At 34.0% G+C, this 25,958-nt stretch overlaps 1 protein-coding gene across 4 annotated transcripts; it reads left to right on the top strand.

Annotated features, from left to right (window-relative positions):
* Nucleotides 1-25,739, top strand: LOC149801245 (SET domain-containing protein 4-like). Of its 4 annotated transcripts, none has more exons than XM_089955318.1 (10): nt 1-133; nt 1,724-1,872; nt 3,509-3,742; nt 5,626-5,755; nt 7,717-8,134; nt 10,234-10,408; nt 11,781-11,865; nt 15,869-15,949; nt 16,382-16,517; nt 24,001-25,739. In XM_089955318.1, exons 3-10 carry the CDS (start codon nt 3,541-3,543, stop codon nt 24,121-24,123), a joined length of 1,350 nt encoding a protein of 449 aa, XP_089811444.1. In that variant the 5' UTR covers nt 1-133; nt 1,724-1,872; nt 3,509-3,540; the 3' UTR covers nt 24,124-25,739. The 4 variants fall into 4 exon arrangements, with proteins under 4 accessions (XP_089811444.1, XP_089811447.1, XP_089811445.1 ...); XM_089955321.1 differs by having other exon boundaries at nt 5,629-5,755; XM_089955319.1 differs by lacking the exon at nt 1,724-1,872 and having other exon boundaries at nt 10-133.
* The last annotated feature ends 219 nt before the right edge of the window (nt 25,740-25,958 follow it).

The raw sequence follows: 25,958 nt of genomic DNA on the forward strand, positions 1-25,958 counted from the left end.
GAAATTTGGACTATGTTCCGAGTTCTAGTTCATAGTTACTTCCCTTGCATGTTTCCCACTCAGAAACACCCCAACCCCGAATGTTTTGAGAGTTCCGAACTGACGACGTGACACGGATTCAAGTTCAGCTGGAGTCAGTATACAATAGCATTTCTTAATATCGTCTACCTTTGCATTTTCAGTACTGACCTTACCATAGTGTCCAAATCAAATTTAATAAATGTAAATAAAAAGGACCCTAGTCAAACGGTTTTTAGTCCTACGTCAGTACATGCAACACGTCGACGCTGATAATGATATTTATTTTGAACGTCAGGACACCCAAAACATAAATATCGGCGTCGAGGTCTTACGTGTAGGACTAACCGGTATCAGCGCTAAGCACTTAAGCACTTATTTTCACCTTTTTAGAAATATACTTATTTCATAGTAATATCTCATTACTTTGGAAACGTTAGTCATAACAGTAGTCCTACATGTAAGACGTAGCACATTTTGATTTTGTGACGCCCAAAACATAAATATCAGCGTCGGGTCTTACAGGCAGGACTAGTCATATCAGCAAAGTATGGGTAAGACATTACAATGATATATTCTCTTGCATTCTTCTTAACGAGCTTTCATCCAGACGAAAGATCGTGTAGGACGTGCACACATTTTGACTCATCTCAAAGAAGTCAATGTTTTTCATGTGACAATTGTACACGTGACATGCACCGGGCAAAATAACATATTGCAGACCAACATCAACAGCACATAGAAAACTCAAGTTTATAGGAAGAATGAAATTGTACAAAAGTATTTAGTGTGCCTAAAGTTTTTCTTATATTTATCATAATCTTCATTTTGAACAGATTTTGTCGCAAAGGTACAATAATCAAATTGGGGAAAATCATGTTTATTATGATAAAAATGTTTACTTAAAAAATAGATTTAGTTTGGGATTGTTTTCCAGTACCTAGTTGTCATTGTTAATGTACAGAACCTCAATCTTTGAATGCATTGGGTTTTTTTTTATAACTTTTAAAACTGGTCTGCCTTCATAACTTTCCAAAAGTGTAAATAATCGGAAACAGAGGACAATGTTACAAGAGATGGTTTTATTTTCCTTTTTTGTAGTACTTATCATTATCAAACCAGTTTATAGGTAATAAATTGATTAAAATAAGTTAAATATCATGATTCTATAAAAGAATTATTGAAAATTTACTATTAAATAATTTTTTATTTTTTATCAGATAAAAGATCCCACTGCAATTTTTTTAAATATGAAATAATATACAGGACGCTTATTTAGTTATTAAATATATCATAATATTATGTTTTATGCAAATTTCCACAAATCATTATCATAAAAGAAGCACCTGAGACTATCACTACTTGGCCTGTCGTTCCTCTTTCAGTCAACCAGTGAACATACTATGTACATAATGCCATTATTTAGGCAGTAAGACAGCAACCTAAAAACAAATATCAGGACCAAAAGCAATTGTGAAACTTTGAATAAAAGTTGCCATTAAAAAATCAGCAAGGTACTTAAATTGTACATTGAGGAGAAATTTGGAATATTTAGGTGTAAGTTATGAGTGACTAAATGTGCAGATAGAATAAGACAATTAGCACAGAGTTATTAATGGCTCTGTTTTCAAACTGCAAGTTTTAGTGAACTTGTGTTAATTCGGAGTAGAGGAGGGTGTTATCATGATTTTTCATATCTTTACAGATAGAATCAAGTGCCTGTGCTACTAATGCTACACACTGTCAAAGAAAGCAATCATATATTGACAATTTAACAAGCACAGAACCAATCTTCTCCACAGCTCTTGAGAGAGATAACTCTATGAAAACAATATTAGAAGCGATACATGTGATGTAAGCATTCAGTACTGCAATGGGTTTCATTTTTTAAAATTTAAGTATGCATATCTTGAATTTATTTACTTTAGTTAGATCCTCATAGATCATATTTCTTTGGAAGTTCATTATTACATGCCCCCCCCCCCCCCCCCGATACGGCAAAAGTTTAAGGACATTTTTGGACAGGGTGTGATCGAATAGAAACTTAATGAAATATCGTGCACTGCAATGTTAAAATGAAAGTGTCACATTTTAAGAAAATTTGTACTACCCTGTAATTTTTTAGGATTGACTCAACATCCTTAGATTTTCTTGACCCAGTTTTGTACCTGGTCACTGTTGTAAAAGTCCATATCAATCACAGCTAGCATTGTTGCTTATTTTTGAATTCAGTGTTCCCTACACTAGGTCTGTCCCCCCCCCATAACTGGGCTAATGCAGTTGGTAATGATATATCATATAGGCTGTAAAAACATGTAAGGCTAAGTGTAAACAAAGTACAGTAATGCGTAATGGATTGCTGATTTCACTTCCAGGACAGCAACAGTTCTTGATTACTCATTGTGCATTGTAGACACAGTATCTATAGTGAATCAGACCTTAATCATATTCTAAAGCATAAACAATTTACTTTAAATCAGTACCAAGATAGTCCTACAGTGCAAGGCATCAACCCAGCTGTGCATCATACTTGTGGGGTAAACGTCTCACATTGTAGGACCAAGTACTAACATTATTTAAATCTTAAGATTACCACCAATAAAATGAATGGTGAAAATACTTTAAAAAAAAAGCCGGGAACAAAATTCAGCTATGACCCAGCAGTGATGTGGTTTGAGTCCAGCTATAGCTAATGCGAATTGTCCCGTATCCATTATTCATTAAAACTTGTAAATTGCTTGTTCATGCATTGATGAAGGCATTAATAGAATACACATTTTACAAATCTAGATATTCTTCCAAAAAGAACTGCTTTTGTTGTGTTTGAAAAGCAGACTATTAGAGAAGTAGTAATTGGTTTATGCATTTTAATGTTAAACCAGAAATTTAGCTCTAGTGGTCTTTTTATAAAAGAAAACTTAAATGTTCACTGTTTGTGACAATTATTTAGAATGTACATCCTTTATAAAACCTTGGCATTACTTTATCCTATTAAAAATTATGTACGTTAGCAATACAGGAGTTATATGAAAAAGCTACAAAGGCCTTATTTAAGCTAAAGAGGAAAAGTTCTCAACTTAGGCAGAGTATAACAACAGGTCTTCTTTTTCTTCTGAGTGCCTCACTGTGAACTGTCCTCACTACTTTAATTATTTCTAATCATTTAACCAGTAACAGTTAAGTAAGGTTCTGATTATTGGCTGAAATGTTTCACATTACCTTGTTTAGAGTCCTGATATCAAGACATCTTTTGTATGGTGTCGGCAGTTGTTACAGACAGGCTTGAGTGTATACAGTGGGATTGCACTTTAATTTTGAATTTTCAAAAAGCCTCACATCATTTCCATAAGAAATTATTTGTTTCAGATGCAGTTAATATTTCTTCAGATTTGAGTGGAGTTTGAAAATTTGTATGTAAATGGAGTTTCAAATCGGGCATTTTGACACCAGAATAATGTTAGACTAAGTTTTGTTATCCTCACTCTTTCAGACCAGCGCAGAAATCAAAATATTCTTTACAGCATGTCTAAATATCCAAATGCAAACATTGCCAAAGACCAACGCAAACAGCTACCTAGAGGGAGATCATTCAGAAAAAGATGCAATAGAAAAATCAGTTCAAGGCCAATATCTTGTGCAGATAAGGAAGACTTCATAGAACTGAGAAAATGGATGAAGCAAAATGGATTTGAAAAATCCTGTTTGGAACCAGCAATTTTTAATGGTAATGCTATTAGCATAATCTGAATTTTAATATTAATATGTTTTCAGCTGTTACGGAAGGAGATAGTTTAATGTTTTCCCATAATAATAATATAATTAAATGAAATGTACATGAATTTTTTTTCATGTACTAAAATATTCTTGAATTTTTTTTAAAGCATATTTTTGACAGCATGCTTTTTTGAAACAGCAGGGTACATCCTCACCACACTTTCTGAAAGAATATCTTGTTTTCCTATTCCATATGTACTGCATACAGAGTGTCAGTTTGGGATCTCCTTGTTTTCCTATTCCATATGTACTGCATACAGGGTGTCAGTTTGGGGTCTCCTTGTTTTCCTATTCCATATGTACTGTATACACAGTGTCAGTTTGGGGTCTCCTTGTTTTCATATTCCACGTGTACTGCATAGAGAGTGTTTGGGGTCTCCTTGTTTTCCTATTCCATATGTACTGCATACAGAATGTCAATTTGGGGTCTCATTGTTTTCCTATTCCATGTGTACTGCATAGAGAATGTCTGTTTGGGGTCTCCTTGTTTTCCTATTCCATATGTACTGAATAGAGTGTCAGTTTGGGGTCTCCTTGTTTTCCTATTCCATATGTACTGTATACACAGTGTCAATTTGGGGTCTCCTTGTTTTCCTATTCCATATGTACTGCATACAGAGTGTCAGTTTGGGGTCTCCTTGTTTTCCTATTCCATATGTACTGCATAGAGAGTGTCAGTTTGGGGGTCACCTTGTTTTCCTATTCCATATGTACTACATAGAGAGTGTCAATTTGGGGTCTTCTTGTTTTCCTATTCCACGTGTACTGCATAGAGAGTGTCTGTTTGGGGTCTCCTTGTTTTCCTATTCCATATGTACCGAATAGAGTGTCAGTTTGGTGTCTCCTTGTTTTCCTATTCCATATGTACTGCATAGAGAGTGTTAGTTTGGGGTCTCCTTGTTTTCTTATTCCACATGTACTGCATACAGAGTGTAAGTTTGGGGTCTCGTTGTTTTCCTATTCCATATGTACTGTATACAGTGTCAGTTTGGGGTCTCCTTGTTTTCCTATTCCATATGTACTGCATGGAGAGTGTCAGTTTGGAGTCTCCTTGTATTCCTATTCCATATGTACTGCATAGAGAGTGTCAGTTTGGGGTCTCCTTGTTTTCCTATTCCATATGTACTGCATAGAGAGTGTCACTTTGAGATCTCCTTGTTTTCCTATTCCATATGTATACAGTGTCAGTTTGGGGTCTCCTCATTTTCCTATTCCATATGTACTGTATACAGAGTGTCAGTTTGCATTTGGGGTCTGCTTATTTTAAAGTGAAAAGACTTGCATGATTTGGACAGCTTCCTCTGACAGTTATCACACTTTTCAGGCTGACTTAGTTTTGAATGTTTGGTTCTTTGTTTGGCATTGTGGATTATTTCTAAATTTTGCTTCAGCGTGTGTCAGTGTTAACATGCTAGATCCCAAATGTTGCATAAGGTAGAAGTTAGGGATACCAATATATCTTTTCTACCCTGGTGGTGCTTCGTATGTGATCCATGTAATATAATATGCAAATCATATTCAGGCTTTTTGTATTATGTTTTTGATCAAAGAATCGGGGATGTGATGGATTTGAAAAAGACTCTTCCCTTTATATGTGGAAAGGACAGGAAAATCTTTCCTTTGGAAATTAAGAGTATTTATCATGGACTTGCCAAGCTTTATCCCAAACAGAAATCTTATCCGTTAGGATTGGGTTTCCTGTATTGTCCACATACATGTGAAAGATTATATTAGTCCTTTCAAAATACACTGCCAAGACATATAAGTCCAATATTGAAAGAAAGGTCACGGTCATCAGATTGGTCAGCATGCTTTAAAAATTTTTTATTTTAGCAGAAACTGGGCGTGGCCTCATGACTAAGAAGACAATTTTACCAGGGGAGATAATTATATCCATTCCAGAACAATTGTTGATAACAACTACAACTGTACTTCAGAGTGAGATTCACGATATAGTTAAAAGGTAAGTTACAACAACTATGATTTATCAGGTAAACAATAATAAAGTATCTCAAGGGGTGTAATGATATAGTGCAATGATGATACGTTACACACAGCATACACAGGTTATAATTTGATCCACATAACAATATTTTGCTGTACTTAAGATTCAAGTTCATCTATGAGAAGAAAATATGCTTTGTAGCTAAATCACCTTTGTGATTTATCTAAAGCAAATTAAATTCAAAGAATTGTAATGATTTGCATTTAGTCCATTATGAATTTTTGGCTGTTGAAAGTAACAAATACTATTATAGATGATGCTAGGGAATGATTCCAGTGAAATAGTGACCCCAGTGCAAGTTATCGTCTATTCTCGATTATAAGTCAAGTCAAACTGCAAACAGCAAAGATCTTGATCTACTGTAGCATAATGCACCAGCAGATGAGGGTCAATGTTGTTTGTTCTATTGAATGGTCCTAACAAACTGCACAGATCCAGATCTGCTGGTGCATTATGCAATGGCAGATCTGGTTCTGTGCAGTTTGCAGATGGGCTCTACTTATAAGTGAGTATATATGGTACATTACCTAGATATGCAAGAAAAATGAAGTTGATTTCTACCCCACTCCCCACTTGTTTCTTGTTTTGTCTGGCCATTGAATGCTTTCATATTCTGAGTACAGTATCGTCTCATATTTTTTCTTTTTAATGAATATTGAACAATAGATTAAAGTGTAGTATATTTGCTTTTTGGTAAACTGTTACATTTTTAGAATGATTATTTATGTTTGAAGTTATGTTTTGATCTACAATATTTTGGCCAAATATTCATACATAAATCTTGAACATATGGGTGAAATTTCATGCATTTGAAGCTATCTCACAAGCACATAAGTATTCATGTGAACAGATGTTGCTAAGTTTTTGGTTATACAAAACCATTATTCTCAATATTTTGTGTGCAGCTTCAGTATTCAACTTAAAACCTTTGAGATAAAAAACAAGAACTGGAGCCCCATTTTATTGATTCACAGTATTTCTGAGTGGCAGATAACAAGCATTTCTCATGTAATATTCTATATTTTTGTTCAAATATATCAATCCATTTAGGTTTAAAAAATTTCAGATATTAAATCATTCTAGTGGGTAAGATATCTACAGATATATTGCCATTGCTCTGTTATTTACATAGACACTTTCCATTAGTTTAAAATCTTTCACAGGTTTTTCACAATTAATTTACTGCCAGTGTTTTATATACTAATAATTATGATGCATTTATGTAACTACCACCCACATTCCCTGTTATAAAGCAGTATATTCTTTGTAATTGAAATGTGTCATGCATTAACCACATTCCCTGTTATAAAGCAGTATATTCTTTGTAATTGAAATGTGTCATGCATTAACCTTCACAGAATTAGAAAGTCTTGTAAACATAAATGTTTTTTTATAGATATTGTTTCATTAACATAGGTATGAAGTAAATGTTTGTCAGTATGTTAGAAATAGCCATCAGTTCTTTTGTTTTCTTTCTTCATGAATACATCAAGAAAGGTAATAGACTTTGACTAATTGAAATGGCACAATTAAAATAAATCCTTATGGATTTGTCTCTTTTGTATTTTTAAACTTCAACGTTCCAGGGACAGTACATAGTTTTTACTGGGATTTTCATTTTTCTTTTTAAAAATGTTAATTAGAAAGTCTAGATTCAATATAAAATACATAAAAACATTGTAGAGGTACTGTCGAGGTTCATTCATTTCAACCCAAAATATATAAACTGCTCTCAGATTCAGACCAAAGCCATGTCTGCCAATGTTATCACATGGAGGTTAATAACACGCTAATACTTGCACTAACCTGAATGACTGTCTGCAGAGCGGTTAGGATAGAAAGGACATTTACAATAAGTAATGGTTATATTTAAAATGTAATTTTTTAAAACTTATTAAGGTGTTTATTTGCCGTTTTAGCTGGACACCCAAGCTTTCCCCACAGCAAGCTATTGCAGTGTATCTGATCTGGGAATGTACTAAAGGGAGACAATCACATTGGTTCCAATATATTGCTGGCCTGCCCATGTCATTTACTACCCCACTGTACTTCAAGAAGGCAGAATTAGCACTACTTCCAGTGTCTGTCTATTCCAAGGCTGTGAAAGAAATACAGAAGATCAGAACAGCATATAATGATATTGCAAGCTTCAGTAAGGAACACTGGAAAGAATTTCATGAAGTTTTTAATTTTAATAACTTTAGATGGGCTTGGTATGTGATTAACACCAGAAGTGTATTTTTCAAGGGAGAAAACTCTGAATATTTATCCAGAGATGAAAATCATATTGCTTTGGCACCATTTCTTGACATGTTGAATCATTCTTCACATGCTAATGTAAGTACATAAATAAGTTATACTTTTGTATAATATATTCTTCATTTTATTTTCTGCTTATTTATAAAAATCATTTATGAAAAGTTATAATGTTATTAAAAGAGAGACATATAAAAACGTAATTATTAAGTAAATCTCCTGAAATAAAATTACGGATGATTATAATATTCAAAGCTTGAACACTTTAGCAATATAGCAGTACAAACCACTTTTGTAATTCTGTCACATTTGTAGGCTGTTGTGCTTAAAAGAATCCATTATTCCACCTTGTGTGTAAAACTGTTATATAAAGTGATATATTTCACTTCAATATCATATATCCTCATTGCTAACATTTTCATTCTCCCCCTCCAGAATATGGTGAAGGGATGGGAAAATAGAAAAGAGTGAGCGTAGACGTCAGAGTTTAGAATTTTCAAGCAGTCACACCTAATAATGTAAGATGAAAACAAATACTACTTGACCTTGATGAAAATATTAAAATTGTTCTTTGTTTGAACCAGTAAAATTTTTTGCATAAATTTGGTTTTGAAAATGACAGTAAAACAAACCCTTGAGAATAGGTTACTGTCGAAAACAGGTGAGATATATTTAGGTCCAACTCTATTCTTCCTGCTTTACATGATGAACTAGAAAATAAACTCTTTATCTTTACTGGCAATCAGTCTGTAAACCTCCCAAAATAAGTTTCTTGTGATTTGCTTACAAATGCATGAAATTTTACTCACTTCTTCAAGCATCATGTTTGAGTTTTCAACAGGAATCCGGTAGATTGAAATCCTAATTGCAGACAAATTCTCATTACATTTACATCAAAGTTGATCAAAAAGTATGTTTTACATTATTGTTTGAATAAATAAAAGACAGAAGCAGTGTTGCACCTTGATTGTGCATTTCCTGCAAGATTTTGTCTGTGTCTTCTTGATATGTTTCCCTGTGTGTCCACCAGAAAAAATTTAAAAATATCGTTTTATTTCTAAGTCTGTGCTGGCACAGATAATACAAAATTTCAAGATTTGTAGTTTTCGGTTTTGTTTGCTATGTAAAATCTTGCATGGCCACTGGTGTAACATATTTTCAAGGTTAATCTCACACATATGGCAATGAGGATTTGATTTATTTTAAGGTGGATTTAATTACAAAATAGACCACGTTTTTGCAAATACACAATGTGTCATTTAATCAGTGATTTTTTTAAATTTGAAAATAAAAGTAATTCACAAAATATTACAATAAATGCTGGTAGATAGTGATGGAAAACCAATGTTCACTGAGAGTGAGATTTGGAATGGAAACTTCCACAATGCAGCTCATTTGAGGTTTACCAAGTATTCAGAAATTTTAATGTTTTCATGAGTTACTTGAGCATAGATCAAAAATAGTGGTACAGATGAGAAAGATAATGTGGCAGAACTGTCAAGGCAAATAAGATTATTTCTGTTGCACTACAAGTGTATTATGTACTACTATATTCCTTTGTCTGTGGCATGATGCCCCAGGGCTAGACATCACTATAAACTGCCACACTGCAGACATTGTAGTGATATGACTGAAAAATTGTTAAAGCAATGTTAAAAATCCTATTCACACACACACACATATTCCTTTGTCAATTAAAAATGTTCTGCCTCCCCCTTATTGGAGGGGTGAGGGACATGGTATCCCCAACCCTTGGGATCGTAAAAGCAACACTGCACACAAGTTGTTATTGTGCTTAGGATATGATAACAAAACAGTGGCTAAAGGAGAGGAGTGGGAAAGATGTGAACTCAAGGAAATGCAAAGTCCGATTCACTTTTCTGCATATTTGGGTGAAATGACAAGTAGTGGGATGATGTTTACCTGAATTGTCCACTTGAATGGACCCTGTGTATACTATATGATTAAATCGTATGTGATATTTATATGATTCATACTTCAATGATATGTCAATAAAAGATAAACCTGAATTCTATTTCATATACCAGATGTTACTCTTTGAATGCGTTTGACATTTTCTGCCTGGCTTTTGCCAATTTTTGTTTCAGTTTAGTTGTATAATTTATTGAACAACATCATTGATAATAAAATGGTAATGTATTTGTTTTTTTTGGGCGCAGATTCAGGCTGGTTTCAACCATACAACAGAATGCTATGAGATCAAGACTTTTGATAAATACAAACCATATGAGCAGGTGTTTATATCCTACGGCCCACATAATAACAGTCACCTATTCATAGAGTATGGCTTCATAATACTTGACAACCCACATGATGTTTATGACTTCAGTTACGGTGAGTTTTGCAAAATTGAAGCTAAAATGGGTTCAGGTCATGAAAATATTTTGCTCAGAGTGAAAACAGCGGGTTAAAAACCATTCGTGTATTTGGTGCATAATTGACTTTAAAAAATATCCTGGATCACATTAACCTTGTAGGAACACAATGACTGAACTTCACCTAACATGAAGATAGCACAACCAGAGATTATGCCTTAATACTGACACAAGGGAGATCCCTGTGGAAGCCTCAACCTGGCCTTTTGTGTAATAGTAATTGTGAATCCAGCTGTAAGGTCATAGCCATGCCGTAAATGGGTTGTTGTCGGGGCAGCAACTAGTGACCCAGTGTGATTCTGCTTTCTCCTTTGCAAAACCATGTCATGTAAATAGAAGCTGGAGAAAGTAAACTGAATGTGCCAGCCAACTTAATCCACTACAGTAGAATCTGTCTTAAAAGACCATCCCTTCTGCCAAAAAGTTTTCTCTCAAGATAGGTGGTTTTTCGTTACAGGTCATAAAACTGTATAATCAATGAATTGATTCGCTGAGAACGTGGTCTCTTAAGACAGGTGGTCTTATAGCAGTTGTCTCTCAAGACAGGTTTAACCATATCTCTTGAATTAAGGCATTATATTCAAAGGGTTTTATGGGTGTCATTATCATGGCTTAGCACATCATGCAGAGGAAATGGGAGCTAAATGCCTTTCCCAAAGATACACTGAGGCGGCCTACCCAGGTTGGCTTGGGTGGTTATCAGAACCATGACCACTGGATTGCAAGACCAAGACTTTACCAACTGAGCTACCATGGCTCTCTCATTTCAGATTAAGTTTATGTAACAAGTTGAAAGATTTCTTTTAAATAATTGAAGGAATTTCACTAATTTCAATTGATAAAACTCAAATATATAAGATTATATTTAATCACATTATGAAGCACAATTCTCTTTTGAATATATCTGAAAAGTTGCATTAATCTTGTCAGAAATTGAGTCCGGCACTGCTAAATTTATATGCTTATACATTTTGATGTAATGATATGATACTCTTGCTAATATGACACGTGTAACATTTCACACACTGGCATATAACAAATTTGAAGCATGTTAAAGCAACATTGAATCAGTTAATGTCATGAGATAATGCATAATTTGTAATGCCAGTGCTCATGTAAGTTACAGATGTCTTTGATATCAAGATTTTAAAAGTTACAGCATTAGAAAAATGTTATTAAGTGAAGATGATTTAATTTATAACAGATTGTTTATGGATAGGACTCTGCATAGTATTCTTCCAAAATAACTTCTTTTGCTATAAAAAAATCAAAGACCCATATCATGCTCATCTTTTGCTACTGTATTCATCAAACCCGATATTCTTTTGCAGATGATCTGGAGTATCTCAGAGACTTATTTCATGTGGACTTATGGGAAAAGAAGATTAACATTCTAAGGGAAAATAGCCTCTTGCAGTAAGTTTCCAGAGTAAAATGTTGACTGTTATTCAAGTTAATATCAAAACTTGTGTAAATAGTTTGGGGTGCTTATGTATTGATAATAGCACTATAATATTATGATGAGTTTATGTAATCTTTATGTAGCAAGAAATTCTATGATGGGAGAAACTACAGCAAAATTTAGAAGTGTTGTGAGAATGTTTACATACCAGTTTAGCTTAGCAGGATGTAGATATTTTGTGATTTTGTAATGAGCATGAAATTATTTCTTACTAACTGGAATTCCCATATACAGATATTCATGTATGTAAATGCAAGCCAAGATACAATACTGCTGTCCATAATGGTCTTCTGCCATGGTATTAAACCATCATCTCCCATATCCAGTACTAATTTGTTTCTGATTTTAATTGTTCCAATAAATGTTTACTTCCTTTATGCAGCCATCTTCCTTATAGAGCCAGTTTTGTTCCTTCCTGGGTGATTGAGAGAAAGAAGTTTTAATATTCTGGATGTTCATTCAGGAATTAAGTTCAGAAATTGCATTTGCACCTGTACATGATTCCTACCTTCATGAAGTTTCAGGAAAAATGATTGCACAATGCTAAATGAAATATCGTTGCCAAATTCTAATAAAGTCATTCATTTCACTAATTGTTATTGTAATGTGTAATTTAATCACAAATTCTAAACTTTAAGATTCATCAGTTCTCCTGCCTGCTCTGGGAACACAAAGGAAATCTAGCATTGATATCAAAACATTTCAAAGTTCTAAAATATACATCATATTTGATGTCTTTAAATTCTGATTTCCTGGTATGTATGAGTTATAGACAAATCTTTGTACATTTGTAGAGATTTATGAATCTGTGTAAGAGAAGAAATAATATTAATTTCAATGCATTTATCGGTAAGCGTTTTCTGATATAAATATTAAGCACATGTCAAAATTAATTATTGATTTTTTTAAAAAGTTTATTTCTTATTTTACTAATATTTTTCAAAATTGCTTTATTTTATACATCATCTTTCCTTTACTCATACTGCATTGGAATGTATCATGCAAATTAACTGCTCTGGTGGCCTAGTGGTTAGAGCATCCACCCTGGATGCAGAAGGTCATGGGTTCAAACCCCGGCCGAGTCATACCAAAGACTTCTAAAAATGGTACTAACAGCTGCCTTGCTGGGCGCTTAGCATTAAGAGGTTAGTGTTAGCACTGGTCGGCCTGGTGTTTGAATAGTGTGACTGGGTGTGACATCATGCTACATGTCTGTGGCATGATGTTAGACATCACTATAAACTGCTACTCTGCAGAAATCGTAGCGATATGACTGGAAAATTGTTAAAGCCACATTAAAAATCTAAATCACACACACACACATGCAAATTAAAATGTGAAATTATCTACCCTCACTTTATCTTCCATCCTGTTTTTAAAAAAGGTCAGCAAAATGGCAACTGCAGAAAGTCTAATTATTATTCATTGTTTAGAATGCCAAGTAGATTTCAGATCTGTTATAAACATTAACACCTGACAGAAGTAACATCCAACAGAGCTGTAGGCAGCTCATTTAATTAATTTTACATTATAGGAATCATTATCATAAGCCATCAAAATATAGTTGCTTTACAAGGCTTTGAATTTGACAATCTTGGCTTCCAGAAGCTTAAATGTGATTGTCCTGGTATGGTTGGCAATGGATTTCTTGAACCCTGCATTGTCAAAAGTGAAGTTTAACATCTTATTTTAAGATAATTGTGATATTGCTGTGTAGGAAACTATGTCAGTGGTTGGAAGAGTTTATAAGGATGATAAACAATGCCATAGTCTTCAAACTGTACACCAAGAAATCCTTAAATTTGATGAAATCCTCAAATGTTTCATGGAGTTAAAATAAGGCATATTACAGATACTGTTATTATTTATTTTAATTCTTTGCCAGGAAAATGACACAAGGAAGAGCTTGTCCTTGACATCTAATACAAAGTTAATAGCCCCACATTATGTTATAACTACAAGAAAGTAAAACTCTTGTTCCACTGCCACTATGTCATTATGTACATTGTGACTTTAAGATTACACATAATTTTATAAATAGTTGGTAAGTTTAGTCTTATTACTTGAAGTTTTGGAAATCCCATGTGCTGTATTTCATGGCATAATACTAGTATTATATATTGCAGTTTTGACATAAGTTTAAGCAAGTTTAGCTGCTTGAAACAGAATATGCACAAAGAGCTAATGATTTAAGTGGTCCTGGTCATCGATTAAATCATGATCCTACAATTTTCCTTTTATAGTTGTTCTTGGTTTGGTTGCTCTTGTTGTTATAATGACGATGATTGATTGATTACTGCTAGTAGTTTGGTTTTTGGTTTTAGTTTGATGTATTGTGGCAAAGCAACATTTTAAAGTTGTATCATGGAGGGGCAAGCAGAATAATGTGTGTTGCCCAAGAACAAACCATGGAAGCTGACACAGGTCTATGTGATGGTAGTATTCAAACCCCGGCTTTAAAATTGTAAGTCTGGCATATTAGGGTCTGAGCCGCCATAGTTCTCAATCATAGCAGTACATATAATAGTGGTTCGATCCCCGGCCGAGTCATAACAAAGACTTACAAAAATGGTACTAACAGCTTCCTCGCTTTGCGCTCAGCATTAAGAGGTTCATGTTAGGACTGGTCAGTCTGGTGTCAGGATAATGTGACTGGGTGGGACATCATGCTACATGTCTGCGGCATGATGCCTCAGTGCTAGACATCACTGTAAACTGCCACACTGCAGACATTGTAGCGATATGGCTGAAAAATTGTTAAAGCTACGTTAAAAATCCAAATCACACAAACACATATAACAGTAGTAGTAATAATATTAGTGACAGTAGTAGTTGTATTACCAGTATAGGTAATAGTATTGGAAATAGTATAGGTGTACGCACTTACAATTGCCATTATTGTGAAACATGGGGAAGTCCAACATTTTAGTACAGATGACTTAGGTTTAAAGCAGTATGTAAACATGAATTTACTCTTGTTTATATTATAAAGTTAATTTCAGCAGACCTACATAATAAAAATTATTTAATAAACTACACATGAGAACAATACCTTGCCTTGTACCTGCAACAATTGAACAGCAAGTTTGAAATAAAAATCTGAATGTGCATCAGCAAATCAAATTTGTCTTTAGAAACATACACAGAAAACATTTTCCTATTTTTCCAGACAATTACATGCTTTGTAGACATAAATATTGCATTTTGATAGAACCCAGATATATGGTCAGAACTTTGTAGACCTGTGGTGATGGTAGTAGTAGAAAAAGAAAAAGTAGCAAGGGCAACATCCATTCTGGGTTTTGCTGAATTGTTATAAGTTTTTAGTGAAATTAATTATGTTGACCAAATTCTGAACAATAAAATTGCTGGGGATTACTGGAGTCTTCTATCAGGACACAGGTAGAGAAAAATACTTTATCACCCAGGTGATCAACTGGTACTTAGAGTGTAGTTTCCTAATGTGAAAAACAGAATGTAAATAACAAGGAACCAGTTGAGTAAACTCTAATAAATAGGTGAAAAATGGTAGATTAGGTCTAGAGAGAAAGAAGCTGCAGCTAATTTGGGTGGGGGACAATTTATTGTTATATACTTTTTGCCCAAACTGTTGAATGAATTCAAGGTCCAGGAATTGGAGTATTCTTTATTGCATCTTTTATTCTCACCTTAATTGTTATTCATTACAGGTATGTAATGGCTAATACGAGGATGCATTCAGATTGTTACTTTGAATGAATGTGTTATCCATTTTTGATGGATTGCCTAGATTTTGAAAAGTTTATGCTGAGATTCCTGATATGAATACTTATGGGTTGACATCACTAGTAGTTGCTGCTGTACCTGTTGTAGCAACATTATGGTAGATGCAATTATGGTGTTTAGTTTCTTTTGTGAATCAACATGCAGAAACTATGCACCTACATATTATGTAAGAACCAAATATATATTTGACAGATCCCTATCCATCAGTTTGGAGGGGTTGTCATGGAAGCTGTGGACAGTTTTGCAGACTCTTGCAATGGATTGGAATCAGTTGTGAGCAGTTGTTTTTATTAAGTTTATTTTCTCCATTTTCCATGCTATACATGTACAATAAGTATTTAAATTTGTAGGATTCTAATACTTTTATACAGATTGTCATAGTATTCAATTTTAAGCACATTTTTGTTCAAATAAAAAAAAGTCTGAGCTATGAAAACTATTTTTTTTAAACTATAAAATGGATATAGTATCATGTCTTTGTGCTTTTCAGTAGTACATATTTGAAAAATAGCAGTTATTGTTGTTATGCAAACAAAAAAAAAATTAAAAAAATTTAGTACTGACCGTATTTTGTATACAGTGCTGCTTCTAGAATTGTTAGATATCATGTATATCTTGTCCTTTATGGAAGTAGAATTGAATTATTTTTTTCCAGTAATTCGATATTCCCACCAATTATATTGATTTAAATTCCATTCCTTACAGACAAAAATGGAACCTGATTTTGCAAGACAAGGTTGCGAGGAGAAATGAGATGAAAATATTAGCAATATCATTTGCAAAGACCTTATTACAGAGAGCATGGTCTTCCCATTTAGAACAGGAGAGAAAATCACATAGTGTAAGTTATCATTCATTAAAAACATGCCAAAAGTAAATCACATATAGGTTACAGGGGAAACTACTCACTTATGGTCTAATCCAATTGTAAACTGCATAGACTTAGATCGGCTTTACATAACATGCTAGTAGGTATGGGTCTATATTTAATGCAGCTGGACCCAACTTATAAGGAAAATATACAGTATTTACAGCTTTATATCATAAACAGTATCCTGTTGGTTTACATTTCTGTGTAAATTTCATTTGGACCATGTTCTCAAAAAAAAGAAAAAAGGTATTGTAAAGCTTGCATCTGGTGTGTTTGATTTGGAAAAACTATTTCATTCTTATCCAGACATGCACAGAACTATACCTGTTGAATGGTTGACTCTGCATAAAGATCTATAGTAATCTATATGTTTGACTGCCAATTAGTGCTGGGGAAGCTATATGTGAATTAACAATCAATTAGCATGTGGAAAAATATTCAACAATTAAAGCCTCACGGTCATAAAATTTAACATGACTAGTAAATATAACTCCATGATCTTACACAGAGTGTGCAAATACATTTGATTGGTTATGACAGTTTTGAGGAATATTTTTAGGTAGTAAAGTTTGATGGCAGTAGGGCTAGCTGTAGTTAGAATGTTGCATTGCTATAAACAGGTTATATGTAAACTTAAAAGTAGCAACCATATTGTTTATTTCTAGCTAATGCAGAAATACAAATTATCATTACGATCAATGATTACGTGTATAATCTCACAAGCAACAGGTTACATAAATATCAACTGTGCTATAGGCAAGGGCATAAGAAAGTGATGGAAGCTCAAATTATGGTTAACAGGTGAAGGAAAGGGGGTTGAGGCACTTAAAACTTTCGTGGATACATATGAATTATAGTCTCCATTTTCCTACATAAATATTCATGTAATGGACTTCAATATTGATGGATATTAGATCCTGTTGTATCACTTGAAGTCAGTAATTGATAACATAGCTCAAGTTAACATGCATTACCATAATTAACCATAATACACCTCTCCCTCAATAACTCGCTTACAATGGGGTCCACAAATGTAGACCACACTATAAGCGAGGTGCGAGTTACAGAGAGACCTCCTAAAAATTAAAAAAAATCACTTTGACATCAAAAACCTGGGGTGGGGGGGTTGGCATTAGGGAACTGGGCTGTTTATTGACTGAATCCACAGTTTACAATCACGTTGATAATAACTTTTAATAACGCACTTTTTCTAATGAAGTTGTTCATTATTCTATTCAAATTACATTTGTTTTTAAAAAATGTTCAACATATGAAAGATCGTTCCAACTGGTTTGAACAACCATAATGTGTAGGGGAAAAAATCTGTGTACCGTATTTACCGCATATGTTGGGACACCGTATTTGTTGGGACACCATAAATTAATTTTAAAAGTAATTTTTTTGTGCACTGTATGTTCTGGGACACATCGTTTTTTTTTAGTCGTAAGTTGTGGGACACCTTTTAAATCATTCGAAAGTTACATGTCGGAAATTGCACTCCAACATAAATTTTATTTTTTAAATATAAAACTGTACTTGAGATAAAACTCTTTAATCCACTGCAGCAGCATCTCATCAACACAACCCTTCTCCTGCACACGTACGGTCTATTATTTTGGTACATGAATACTTTTTTAACTTTCTTATACCGTGAAAAATTGTTGAGGCAACACACCACCTGAAGTGGAAACTGGAAGAACAAAAGGAAGATTTTTTTCAAATCTGCACTATTCTTGCTAATTCTCACACTTTTGATGCCCATCTTATCGTCAGTCCATCCAGGAATGTGATCAAAGTACACTAGAGTTTCATCCATGTTAATGATCATATTGTCGGTGAAATGATCTGTTTCTCTTCTGGCCATCACGAATTCATCACGTGATTTTATTTTCTCCAAATCTTCTGGATGATGCTGGGTCATCGATGTTTGCGCACGAAGCACTCTATTGTGCAACTTTAAAAACTGTTCCATTGTTTTACTTTATTGTCAAACTTTTTGTGAATACTGTTGAAAAGGAACCAAAGTTAGCTTCCATATCTCGGCCGTCTTTGTATATTCAAAGCTAAAAAAGTAAATCGGCACACTTGAAAGAATCCAGTAGTCGGCATCTGAGGTCAGCTTGCTTTGCAATAAAATAACCTTTGTATTGATATCCTTTACAAAAATTTGGCTTCCGAGTCCAAAGTCGGCTTCAACGTCTGCTTGCTTTGTAATAAAAATAACCTTTGTCTTTGATGTCCTGTCGGCAAGTTCAAAGAAGTTTACTGCTGGCTGCCAGTTGTGTTTATTTACCACCAAGGCTTATATGTACTTGGTATCTTTAGTAATAATTAATACAAAGGTGCACTGATGTCTGCGGGTAAATATTAAGGATACTTATGTAACCCGCGCTGGCGAAAAGATTGTCACTTGTACTCAAGTGAATGTGTTTTCAAATAATGATTTTTATTTGTGAGATACTGGCATACAGTATAGTTCTCTTCTGGCCCTAACGAATTCATCACATGATTTTATTTTCTCCAAATATTCTGGGTGACGCTGGGTCATCGACATCTATGCACAAAGCACTATATTGTGTCACTTTAAAATTTGTTCCATTGTTTCAATTTATTTTCAAAATTCCCATGAATACAGTTGAAAAGGAACCCAACTATGCTTCCATATCTTGGCCGTCTTTGTATATTCAAAAAAAAAAAAAAAAATCAGCTCACGTCACAGAATCCATAGTCAACTTCCGATGTTGGCTTGTTTTGCAATAAAATAACCTTTGTATTGATATCCTTTACAAAATAAAGTAACTGGGGTCGGCTTCTGAGATTGCCTGCTTTGTAATAAAAATAACCTTTTGTCTTTGATGTCCTGTCGGTAGGTTCAAAGAAGGAATTAACTGCTTGCTGCCAGTCGTGTTTATTCACCACCAGGGCTTATATGTGCTTGGTATAGTAAGGACAATTATGTAACCCTAGCTGGTGAAAAGACTGTCACTTGTACTCAAATGAATGTGTTTTCAAATGATGATTTTTATTTGGGAGATATTGTCCTACACTAGACCTGGATATAATTCAGTCTTGATTATTTTGCACCCAACACCGTGTCATGCGTGAATGGCGTCTTCAAGATATCAGTTGACTATTTCCCTCTTGTATGCGATTTTGTTGGCTCCAGTTTTCAGTAGGATAACATGTTCAAACCTTTGAGCACAACCACACACAATTGTTTCTCAGTGTTCATGTGAATGAACAACATGGTGTGTGGTATCGGACATAATTGATACACGCTACAGTATGGAAGCCTACGCTACTTATACGGATTTCGTGGAAATATTTTATTCTTTAATGCTCATGTTGACAAAAGGAATAAATGATAACAACACAAGGTTAGTTTCTTTCTTTTTATTATCAATTAAGCGTTTTATTTATCTATTTTATTGTGACGTGCAGTTGGGGGGGGGAGCACAAATGCAATACAAATTTATTTCGTTTCTGAAGTCTTGGGACATATGACCAAAGTGAAAAAAAATGTTTCACCATAAGTTCTGGGACAGGAAAAAAAAAATTATTTTATCATGTCCCAACATATGTGGTAAATACGGTATTACGTATTTTTGTTTTCTTGATGAGTCAGATTCCTATAGTAGTGTTTAATATTATCCTGTTGAATCGGGAGTCCAAAGAGCAGGGAACTAGACTAACTGTTGATACACCACCAAACAAGATTATTTTTGTTTACAAAACATGCGACATTTATTTTGTGAGACAATCGTCTCTGTAGAAAGTCAATGTTTGTATTGCTCAATTAGTACAATATTGATGTCGTGAATTAATTAATTAGAATTAATAATGAAACTTCTCATCATCCTTGAGGATATCTCTAAGTGCCAGTTCAAGAAACTCGCTTGCCCACAATGGTCCTTATCTGTGAGAACAAATTCTTTAGTTTATGAAGTATTCATTTCTCTTGGCTTCCTTGTTATTTTTAATCACATTATGAAAGAGTTGGTTAATTGAAGGTAGTTTATGTTACATACACAATAACATTTATAAGTGATTGATCAAATGAAGTGAGTTCACCCGACATACAACTGGGGCCACTACATTTTAAGTTTGTAGGATTTTCGTGCCTTTTAAATTTTCTTTTACATTACCTCCTCTATTTGATTCAAAAGGCATAATTAACATGATAATACTGAGGAGGCCAGCTTTTAATTCAGTGGAACAATACTACAAATACTCATGGAAGTCAGTTTTCAAAACAGATCGGCACTTAATCAGGTTCTCAGAGAAACACTTGCGGACATAGCTATTACAGTAGATTGACTCATTTTATGTTTAATTACAAGAGGACCCATTGCATTAATGAAGATTACACTTCAGAGGAGCTAAAAGATCGAACTAGAACAGAAATTTCAATTGATAAATAAATTATTTAACTTGTATTTATTTATTAAAGTACTGCCTCCACTTGGCATGACATTTTCATTTATCGAAATTTCCTTACATATCATTAATTGCGGTGTACTAGAAATGTCGTTATGGAAAGAAAATATAAAAAATTGTATGGCCTATTTTTAAATTTGATATTTCATAGTGTTGATTAAAATTTTCCAGGTTCTATCTACCGTTTTCGACAATAAAATGAGCAATACATCAAAGTTTCTGTTACCAATTTTAATCGCGATTTTCTTCAAGTTCAACAAATAGAGATCAATTATTTGGATATTTTCTGGTTTAAAAAATGGGATCCATACCTGACCATGCATTATAAGCAGGTTCGCGAGTTATCAGGGCACGAGTTATTGAGGGAGTGGTGTAGATGGACCGTTCAGTTTATGGAACATCATACTTTGAACATTGTAATAATTTTAAATAGTACCAGCCAACAAAAAATAAAAAATTCAAGTTGGCTCATAAACTTAGGGATTTTTTTCTGTCCTCAAAAATTGTTAATTTAGTAGTCAACCATCTGGCTGTGAGACTTCTTGGATTACCCAAATTATCATGTGGATTAATTGAAGGTAAGGTAGCAGTTAAAACAAATATGGTTGATATGCACCACAACTTGTGATCAAGCAATTCTCTTATCAAAGCGAGCCAAGAACTTATTAAAGGTTTTGATAAGGAACAACCTTTCATCTTGAGACAATTGTGGTAATTAATTAATCACTTTGAAAATTGTAAAATCACTGGTCATCATCATTACATCAAGCTGATGCAATTGCAGGCTTTCCTTTTTATATTTACTGCTGGACAGCATATGAAGTGAAACAAAGCAGTCACGCACATCAGTTCCTGTTCTCACTAAAGTGAACAAGCTTGTGTGGTATATATAATAAGTATGCAGGTTATTTTGTTACTTTTCTCTTCCCCAATAAGATAAACTGGGTTTTCATTTATTTGTGGTAAAGTGGTTAAGCTCTCCAACACAAGTTCTTGTAGTCTCAGTTTTATCCTTTGGCATATTTTCCCTCAATAACTTCATTTTGAACATACAGTAAAGATTGTTTATTGCATTCTTGGATACAGCACTTTCTCAGTTAGAATTTTCGACTTTAATTTCCCCAGCTTAATTCCTCATTGGTATGTATTCCAAAGGCTTTGCTACAACATTCCTTTGTTATAGTATTTAGTTGCAGCATTTCTTATTTGTTTTGACTGCCTGAGAAAATTACCTCAAGTATAATGTTTTTATCACACGACACAAACCAGATATACAATAGTGGTCATTTCAGTAGCAAAGGCATAAAAGAAATGATGTCAATTAACAAAAGTATGCTAGACTTGACAATGTGACAGTTAATCTATCTCCCCAATGGCTCGTATATAGCAAGTGCTGTTGCAATGTTCCCCTTATGACTGTACTCTGAGCTGTGCTTTTGATGGATTCATCAGATATCATAATAGCTCTGCACTTATATAGTCAGTATTTATTACAATCCCATATACATGTAACATGGTGCTTCTAGACTTCAGATCCCCTGTTTATCAATGCATCTTTTCTCTCTTCAGAACTCCATGTTTTCCTTCTTCTCCCATTCCTATCACGAATGTAGTTCAAGGGCTTAGCAACACTCTTCTGGACAGATTGAGTGTTTTACTACTGGCTTGCGATCTATATCAACAGATAAACATGAAAAGTGTATATTTTCCATCACAGCCATGTCTGCAAGTGTTTCTATGAGAATCTAATTATGTGCCAAACATGATCTCCAACTTGCAGAAGTATTTGTTTTATTGCTACACTTAATTAAAAGCAGACCTACTTTGTATTATTACATGATTTCTTTTGTATCAGATCCAAAAAAATGGGTGGAGTAAATAAAATAGAATAAAGCGGTTAATAAACTATGATCAAATGTTCTTTGATTATGGATATGAGATTCAGTAGTCCTTGTGATCAACAGGTTATTACCAAATATCTTTTGAGCAATAGACCTGTGATACAAAATCTGTGTGTGTGTGTGTGTGTGTGTGTATATATGTTCCTTGATTCATGAGAGTTGCTGTGAGTGGATGCACTGATTGTTGATGTGCTATTAAACTATATACACAGATCATAAAAGAGAAAGTGTAAACTGTGATTCCACAATTGGAAGGGATTTGACTCTGTGGTAGTTTACACAGGGATCCAGTCTGCAAACTTATAAGAATGAAATTACAATTGACTTTTGCATCAGAAATGGTTTGGTGCATGCATTTTATGTCAAACCTGTCTAAAACAGCCACCCATAGGTAAAGCAGGACTTTCAGGGAGCAGGGTGAACAACCTGCACTACCATTACTTTACACATAGCTACTTAAAAATAAAAATCTGTATCTCTGATGTGGGTTTCCCCCTGCACCTACTTTGACAAGTCATCCTCCTACTTTAAATCTAATGGAAGGCCCTGTGTAAAGGCAGAAGTGGTCTTTGTACACATGTGGCCTTTTTACACTGGTTCACCTTTTAAAACTGGTTATGGAACAAATACCATGCACCATTATTATTTTTATTATTAAGAGATTCTTTTATTTGCACCATTCAACAATATCATGAAATATAAGTATATGTTGTTGTTCTCCCAAATTGATGTTCCACACAAGATTATTGTATTCAGCTCACTTGAACCCATTCTATAAATTGAGTCATCACTGACTCTTAAAATAATACTGATCTTTGTTGTGAGCACTATGTCAAAACACTAATTTCACAACTAGCTGATACCTTACACACGAATTAAGCAGAATTGGCTTTTGGCTGGTTAACTTGTATAAATTAGGCTTAGAAACTGCTGTTCACCCTCAGAAGCAATATCTGGATTAGCCAGTTGCTTAGCTAACCAATATCAAAAGACAGTTGACTTATGCGAGAGGCCTGTGATGCTTTGGGTAAAAAAGAATTCACCTATTGCTATTTTTGTGACATTTGAACCAAAATTTTGCCTAATTATGTATGATACTTATTTTTGTCTTCCAGATATCTCTGGCAGATGTGCAAGTGGAACATGTGAACCTTGCTATGTCGCTGCTAGACATACAGAAAAAGATCTTGTCTGAAACAATTAGGATTGTTAACAGCATAAACTTTGATTCTACTTAGAATGCATCATTTGTACTGGGTCTTTGTTTTTTTGAAAGAAACACAAGAAAATTTTCTGTGGTTACAGATCTTAAGCGAACTTATTATAAATGTAGTAAAATGATCTATTTGAAACTTGTGCAGTGCACTGACTTGGAGCATCATTGAATGGAAACAAAAGTGAAAGACAGGAGGTTATTGTACCGTCTTGACTGTATATGTAATAATTTCAAGTTTATTGCCAGCAATCTGGACATGTCTAATGGGAAGGAACATCAAGAATGTGTTAGAGTTTAACGAGTTTGCTTATTCCTGTCCTAAAATCTATGATGGAAGTTTCTGATAAATTCTTTCTTCTCACTTGTATGAGCATCCAGTCCTTTTGCATGAGTGGACACCCTCAAAGACAAAATTCTCTTTGGACCAAGTATAAAAATCACATGACATTTTTTGATGGAAAAAAAATAGTGGTATATCTGATGGTACAAGAGAGAGAGACAAGGAGGAGAATTTAAGACCTGTGTTGTTTATTTTCTAACAGAGCCCAATCAGAAGGGAAGGCAGCTTAGTAATAGCTTCGCATACCATACCAAGGAAAACAAAGCAACAGTTGACAACAGCAATAGTAAATCATACAGTGTTGAAAGACATGTTATTTACAACTGGATCACTGTGACCTAAATTCCAAGCTTTGTTCATCATTTCTATAAATACTTAGTGTACATGCTTACATGTGCAACATAAATGTATGTTCTAAGATCCAGTTTACTGTAAACAACAAAACAAAAAAACCCACTAACTCAAGTGTTGTGTGATTTCATGGAAGTACATACCCCACATGAACATTGTCTCTGTTTTAGCCCATACATTGGGTGAACATGGACTGTTTTAGTGTACACTATGAATATACATGGACTGTTTTAGCACATACTATGCATGAACATCGACTGTTTTAGCGTATACTATGAATGAACATGGACTGTTTTAGCAAATACAATGAATGGATCTTGACTGTTTTAGCACATGCTATGCATGAATGTTGACTGTTTTAGCACATACTATGAATGAACATTGACTGTTTTAGCACATGATGTGCATGAATGTTGACTGTTTTAGCACATACTATGAATGAACATTGACTGTTTTAGCACATGATATGCAAGAATGGTGACTGTTTTAGCACATACAGTGGATGAACATTATTGGTTGTGTGCAAAATGATTGAGTTCTGTTGCAGATTTTTGGATAGTGAATCATACTAGATAGACAGAAAAACAGGTCACAAAAAGCCTTGTATTCCTTCTGATTGGTACATAAAAGAAGCAAACAAATCCATCAGTAAAACTTTTTATTTTTAAAACATTATTAAATACAAGAAAAATCTATACTTTATTTGCATTTGCTGTCAGTTCACTGAAGGGATTAATTGATATGATAACCATTCTAATTTGCTCCAGAATTACATTTTCATGCACTGTACACATGGTGAAATTTCTAAAAGTGCTTATTTTGTGGGGAAAATGCATGAAGTTTTTGTGGGCAAAAGTTAAGATCAAAGATAAGCAGCATGAAGACTAGTATCTGAAGCAATCTGTCCATTTCATATTAATTATATCTGTTACATCTTCAGTGTATACATTAACAGACTGGCATGCATGATTCAGCAAGTAGAAAACAAAAAAAAAATAATGAAATGATTCCATAACCGACACTGATATAATAAGTTTCTTTTTGAATAAACAAATTATACAAAGTCTGACAACTGATTATAACTGATATGCCATATTTCACATAGTACTAACACTGCACTTATAAGATTATACAAATAATTTGAGGTACATTTCATGAGGTTACAA

This window comes from Sinohyriopsis cumingii, chromosome 4 (genome assembly GCF_028554795.1).
Source record: "Sinohyriopsis cumingii isolate HCF-2022 chromosome 4, ASM2855479v2, whole genome shotgun sequence".
Taxonomy (NCBI): domain Eukaryota; kingdom Metazoa; phylum Mollusca; class Bivalvia; order Unionida; family Unionidae; genus Sinohyriopsis; species Sinohyriopsis cumingii.

Bases quoted from the DNA above. Each gene is read 5' to 3' on its own strand.
- LOC149801245 (XM_089955318.1), top strand. From the start codon at position 3,541: ATGTCTAAATATCCAAATGCAAACATTGCCAAAGACCAACGCAAACAG. The intron at 8,135-10,233 runs GTAAGTACATAA...TTTTGGGCGCAG, and splicing joins ATCATTCTTCACATGCTAAT to ATTCAGGCTGGTTTCAACCA. The intron at 16,518-24,000 runs GTAAGTTATCAT...TTTGTCTTCCAG, and splicing joins AGGAGAGAAAATCACATAGT to ATATCTCTGGCAGATGTGCA.